Source organism: Echinops telfairi, unplaced genomic scaffold, assembly GCF_000313985.2.
Source record: "Echinops telfairi isolate 266 unplaced genomic scaffold, ASM31398v2 ScPeMD7_7468;HRSCAF=8506_0, whole genome shotgun sequence".
Taxonomy (NCBI): domain Eukaryota; kingdom Metazoa; phylum Chordata; class Mammalia; order Afrosoricida; family Tenrecidae; genus Echinops; species Echinops telfairi.
This window is the reverse complement of record NW_022111369.1, coordinates 8,835,166-8,841,820: the sequence shown is the minus strand read 5'-3', so window position 1 is coordinate 8,841,820 and position 6,655 is coordinate 8,835,166. Positions and strand designations below refer to the sequence as shown.

The window sequence follows — 6,655 nt, the reverse complement described above, 5'->3', positions numbered from 1 at the left end:
TTATACGTTGAACTGGCCTATGTTCTTCTATACATATTCTCAACAACAAAAACTGTTTCATTATGAAAATAGAGAGGCGCAGTTACCACAGGAGTCCTAACATACGTGGTACTAACCAATGGCCCTTCATTTCATCTAGGCCAAATGCAGCCTGAACACAGGTGGGAACAACAGCTGCATCATCTGTGTTCCCCAGAGTATTTGCAGTAAGTCACAATGAAAAGAAGCTTGTGGGCAGAGTAACGCTGGTTAGAACACTGGTGCTGGATCTGCCCAAGGGAGTCAGATTGAGCTGGCCTGGGGTGCAGGCTCAGCCTGAAATCTGCACGAAACTCCCAGGGAAAGTTCATGTGCAGTGAAGCATCATAACCAACTGAGTCAGAAGACTAGGTTTAACCCTTTAGCTGTCCCATCACTGATTTATCCCACTGTGAGGATAACATCTATAGTTCAGTAGACAACAAAAACTACTTGAGTAACAATTCTGAAAGCAATGTAAGACACAAGAATGGCAGGCACAAGCATAAATTTACTCTTTGCTAAATTTTACATAATAAGTCCTACATTTAATCAAACCTGCTGCCACGAATCGAATCCAACTTTAGTAAGTATAACCTTGCAGGACAGAGAACGGTTTTTCTGAGACTGTATACCTTTAAGAGAGCAGGCAGCCTCATCTTTCTCCTGCAGTTGTCTCCTAATCTTGCAGATTAGCAGACTAGTGTTTAACCCGTCGTGCCAAGTCTTTAAAAACCCAAAGTCCCTCAATGTCGTCAGTCTTGCCTGTTTTGGGATACTCACCACCTAAATTTTGAAATGTACATTGATAGGTACTTGATAAGTGTCATTCTGACAAGGGTTAAGTTATCCTTTTTGTATTAAAAGCCCACCAATGAACTATCATCATGCAAATCTAAACCCAAACCAAGTAAATTAGTATACTGTTGTCAGGTGCTGTCAGGTCAGTTCCAACTCACAGTAAGCCTGAAGGCAACGGAATGAAATGCACCATTCTCATAATCCTTGCTCTGTATTTTCCAAGCGGTTTATATAATCATGAGGCTTGCAAGCCTCGCAGGCACACATGGAATAGGTTGGGCAGGTACTAGAGTAAATTGTCGGCTTAATCTTGGAGATCCCTGAGCTCTCTCCAGAGGAATAATCTATCATCAGTATCTGTGTAGTTACATAAACTGATGTCAATTTGGGACTTGACAGGATTAAGTGTGAAAGGGTGGAGTCTAGTCTGTCAATCGATCATAGCCCATGAGGCCTCTGTGTGGGCATGACGTTCCCCTGAGAATTCTGGGAAATTAAATGAGGAGCTGATACCAAGGGCTCAAGCAGAACGAAATGTTTTGAGAATGAGGATGGCAACAAATGTACGAATGTGTTTGACACAATGGATGGACATGCGGATTGTGATAAGAGTTGTTCGAGCCCCCAATAAAATTATTAAATTAAAAAAAAATTCTGAGAAACCTGATTTCCTCTTGGGAGGCGGGAGAGACTCTCTGCTCACTCCCTTGGAGACACTGTACTGACAAGACAAATGGCACATCACCCAGGACTGGAGAAGCCACATGGACCCATGCTGATGCAACTGGACCTCTGGAGCCGGAGAAGCCACGTAAAGACCCCTGCCAGCACTGAGATGCCCACAACGGCCCTGGGTCCACAATACTTCCAATCCACCGGCCTGTGAACCTCCTGCATTTGGCATCATTGCATGTAGTTCATGAGTCTGAAGAGAATTTTATTATAGATTGGTATCAGACAAATGGGCTAATATTGGCCTTATGGACTTGATCTGGCCTGGGCTAGGACAGTTTCTCAATATTCGATTGCTCTTGTAAATAAACCTCTTTCTTATATACATATGAGTTTCTTATGCATTTGTTTCTCTAGTCTACCCGGACTAACACAGTATCAGAAGGACATCCCCTGCACTTGGGGTGAGGCGGCCAATAGAATCTGATCATTCTTTGATATGGAGAGCCTCTGAATACATAGTGAGCAGCCAGGAGCAAGTAGGAGAAATCCGTAAGTAGCACTTTTTGGGGGGAGGGGCGTATTTTTGGGGACAATTATCAGTCTGGAGAATGTGTATTGGGAGACATCTCTATCTCATAACTGTGGGACCCTCCCCCGCCGACCACCACCACCACCAGAGTCAGTCTACCAAACCCTATGCTTATGAACATAGAGAATTTGGCTGCTTACTTTTTCGTCCAGTTTCTTAGTTTCCCTACTTCTCTATTACAAAAAATAAAGTGAACAAAGCTAAACCACTTTCCCTCAATGATAAACTATTCAAATCTAGCAGACTGCCATTTCTGAGTCAAGAAAGTACAAGCATAAGAGGTGCAGGAGCTCACTAGCAATGGCCCTCCCACAGAAATGAGTCTCCATAGTGACACCAATGGACAGCTGTCTTGCCCAAAGAACTAGATTTCACCCAAGTAGGTGAACGTCACCATAAATGCTAGAGCAGCGGTTCTCAACCTGTGGGTCGAGATCCCTTTGGGGGCCCAACGACCTTTTCACAAGGGTCGCCCAATTCACAACAGTAGCAAAATGACAGTGATGAAGTAGCAATGAAAATAATGTTATGGCTGGGGGTCACCACACATGAGGAACTGTATTAGAGGGTCGCGGCATTGGGAAGGTTGAGAGCCCCTGGGCTAGAGCTTCCTGGGGGCAGGAGAGAAGGGTCCTAATACCAAGCTTCTCCCATCAGAGGCTAATTCTGAAATCTGTAATCACAGATTCTAACAGCGCTTCCGGACGCTAATCAATCATACCACTTGCTGAGAGTGCAAACAAAACTAACCTGCAGGAACCATTTCTTGACTGAAGTTATCTCAATTTTTGTGTTTTAATGTTAACGTGTCCTGTTCGTGTTACCAACAACACTGCTGTTGTTAGCTGCCCTGAGCGGGGCCATGACCCACAGTGTCCCCCGCAAGACAGATGGAAAAACTGCTCAGTCCTGCGCCATCCTGATCCTTCGTGTTTTCACTGGCTGCTTTTCAATCCTCGATAACCGGGCCTTTATTCTGAGACGGTCTTAATCTGGAAGGTCTGCTTCAGAATGACAGCAACACACAAGCCTCCAGGGGTGGGTGGTGGCTGTGCATGAGGTGCTCTGGCCAGGAATCAAACCGAAGTCTCCCACACAGAAAACAAAAACCCTACCATGAACCCATCAATGCCTCAGCGGCAATCCTAGAAAGTAACCGGTGTCAGCTGAAGTCTCCAAGATAAATTGGATTAGTGTCAGAGGACATGACCGAGACCAGGTCTTCATTTTTCAATCAGACATTCCTAGTTGAAACTCCATGAACAGAGGAGCAAAAGGACCATAAACCGGTCAAAGCAAAATCTCACTGCCACGGCGTCGATGACGACTCACTCCTACAGGACAGTCGATGCCGACTCACTCCTACAGGACAGGGTAGAACTGCCCCTGTGGGTCTGACACTATCGCTCTTTACCGGAGTAGAAAGTCCTGTCTTTCTCTTGCAGAGCGGCTGGTGGTTCCAAACTGCTGACCTTACAGTTAGCAGCCCATCGCATTAAAAGGGGTAGATAATTTGATGGATCAGTGAGGGATCATTTCAACCTGAGATGCAGCCAATTAATATGGCCCATCTGGCCAGAATTCCTTATAGGATGTATTATAATTCTGGGCCCTATGCCTGAGACTAGCCTCCCACGGTAGAGGGCATTCTCTGACAAGCTAATAGAAAGGATTAAACCAAACACTAAAAACCTGACTGCCATGAGTTAATTCCAACTCACAGAGACCCTAAGGACAAAGTAGAACTGCCCCTGTGGCAACTGCAGGGCAGTGCATATTTAATGTGGCTCTCTCAGCCAAAGTCTCCAACTCCCACCAAATGACCTCGCCCTATGTGGATCTGGTAAAAATGAGGGGCAAGATACTGATAAGATTCACCTGTGAACAATTCTGAAAAGATTCCCTGGGGTGGCTTCCCGCTGTGTATAAAATGAGCCCACTGAAAGCTGAAGGCAGGATTTCATTACCAGCAAGAGCTAGGAGTGTAACATGACCCTTGGGCCCCAGATCCCTGTTCAGTGAACCTCCTGGACCCAGAAGATGGCTGCAGCATCGGAGTAGCAGCAACAGAACCAGGAGCCAGAACATGGAACAGAGGGATGGATTTCCCACGCCACAGAGCAAGTAAAGCAAAGCTGAGTGCTTTTGTGCAGGAGGCTGGCTTGTGGAGTGGGGTGCCTCTGGGCACTTAATTGAGGAAGTTTTGCTTGCTGATCCAGAGGTGGAGCTGAATGCCTTCCAGAGCTGAGGCTTACTGGAGTAAGGTCTCTCTGGGCACTTAATTCCGAGAGCTGGGTTTGCTTTCCCATGGACATTGAGCTGAATGCCTTTGGACATCAAAGCAGTATGTCCCTATGGGCATGTATGAGCAGACCTGGAAGAATTTTTTAATGTGTCCTGATAAAAACAACTCAACCCTGAGCATTTCCCACTGGCATTACAACTTGTTAACTTCCTTTATAAACAGCTTGGTAATTAATATTGAACCAAGGGTAGGCCCCTGATCATATCAAGTAGGCTCCTAGCAATCTCCCAAATCCCAATCCCTTAACAAAGTCTGCCTTGGGAATAGGATTCATCATGTGCATGCTACTGGTTTCGCCCACTGGGCCATATGCTTTCTCAGCCTGACAGACACCAGGTCCAGTGCCTGTCCTCGTGGAACTCTAAGACATCGGAGCCACCCTATCCCTGGGTAATGATTAACTACCACATAAGACCCCAGATCAGAGAAATTGGAACTAGTGCTATTTACCTTTTATTTCTCCAGCCCGTGCTTTTTTGTAGAGCCCTTTGACGTCTCTCTGCTCACAGACATGCAGAGGCGCATCAACAAACACTTCAAAAAATGGCAAACTTGCACCCTCATGAATCTGCCTTGCATTGTTACGATCCTAAAAGAGAAAAGACAAGCACAGAAATATCATTAAAAAAGGATCGCATGAATAGAAAGTACTATTTATCTTGAGTAAACAAAGGCTCTTTTTTAGTTGAATCGGTGTAGAACATTTTAAACAAAATTTTAATTTTACAAAGAGAAAAAGAAAAAGAAATGCATGAAACTATGAGGTTAACATCTGCCTGCACTTCGCAGTAGCTCTAAAAGCATACTGTTTGGGCTGTTTGGGAAATGTGGGCTACCGGAGCATGGTAAGAGGGGTAACAATAGCTGCCCCATAAAAATGTTCACCGAAATTTTGTGTGGAACTTGAGTTCAGGCCCAACTTGAACTCAGGAGTCACAAAGGCTCTCTAACATCACGCTCAACTTCAGCCCGACCTGCCATGAAGGAAACTTCACAAAAGAGGTACCTTGACAATCCCAAGGGTCGTCAATTCAGTCACCAAATGCAAGCCAACTCTCTTCCCTCGGTTCTGACCTCTCAATCCTGTCCTCTGGAAGAGCTTCCTTCACAAGCCAACCTCTTCTGCCTGCTGGTCATAACTAAAACCAGACTCTCCCTTGAAGGTGATACTCATCGTTCAGTTCACAGGCCCAAGTTCTACGTGGATACCCTGTACACCACGGGGCTACAAGGCAGAATCAATGCTTTCAAAGTTCCTCCCCGCAACTTCTTCCCACGTAGCTCATTGTAAGCATCCGCCACCTTCCTATGATCTCTCTGACAAACCAGGACCATTTCCACGCTGTCTAGACTACCTCACTTCCCATTTCAAAGAGGGAATTCTCTAGTAGACATCAATGCTCCCAGTCTTCCTCTAGCGTATGAGGGGGCTTCAAAAACATGTCGAAAAATGGAATTAAGAGATAATGGGATTTTCCCACAAACTTTTTGAAGCCTTCTCGTAAAATGCTATCTTCATCTCCACCAACCTGATCCTTCTTGTCAAGCCTCCCAGAGCTCTTCCTTCCCCTATGCCAACATGGACCATGCTGTACATGTCCTCCCCTGTAAGAGCCCACTGCCCACCTGATAAGGTCCTTGAGCGTGTTCCTTAGCTACCTCTATAATTGAAACTACAATATAATAAATTTGAACTGTGAACACTCCTTTGAAGTGAAAAAAATGCACTATTTCCAACTCCTTCTAAATATAGCCAACTGGATAGTCCATAGGTACCTCAAACTTGTGTCCAAAAATTTATATCCAAAAGTGAATCCATCTTCTTCTTCCCCCAGCTTGTATTCACGCCTATCCTGCCAGAGCAGGGTATGACCACACCCTTCCCCTGGAATCCTAAGAGCTGTTCTAGTTCTTTCCCTGTACCCTTGAACATTCACTCAGAAAATCCTTTAGATTGTACCTCTAAATCAGGCGTCCTCAAACTACGGCCCGCGGGCCACATGCGGCCTGCTGAGGACATTTATCCGGCCCGCCGGGTGTTTTTGCCCCGTTTGTTTTTTAACTTCAAAATAAGATATGTGCAGTATGCATAAGAATTTTTCAGTTTTTTTTAAAAACTATAATCCGGCCCTCCAACGGGTCTGAGGGACAGTGAACTGGCCCTGTTTAAAAAGTTTGAGGACCCCTGCTCTAAATACTGCACAAGACCAGTTTGGTGTTCTCCCCTACTCCTACGAGCAGCCTCATCTCTCTTCTCTGGAGAAAGC

General features: G+C 45.4%; 1 protein-coding gene across 1 annotated transcript in view; it reads right to left on the bottom strand.

Annotated features, from left to right (window-relative positions):
• PAPSS1 (3'-phosphoadenosine 5'-phosphosulfate synthase 1) overlaps nt 1-6,655 on the bottom strand; it is a gene marked incomplete at its 3' end in the record, with an annotated part of 123,150 nt that overhangs the window by 90,749 nt on the left and 25,746 nt on the right. The window contains exon 4 of the mRNA XM_004703453.2: nt 4,839-4,977. Coding sequence (XP_004703510.2) covers nt 4,839-4,977 — 139 coding nt within the window. The remainder of the gene's footprint in view (nt 1-4,838; nt 4,978-6,655) is intronic.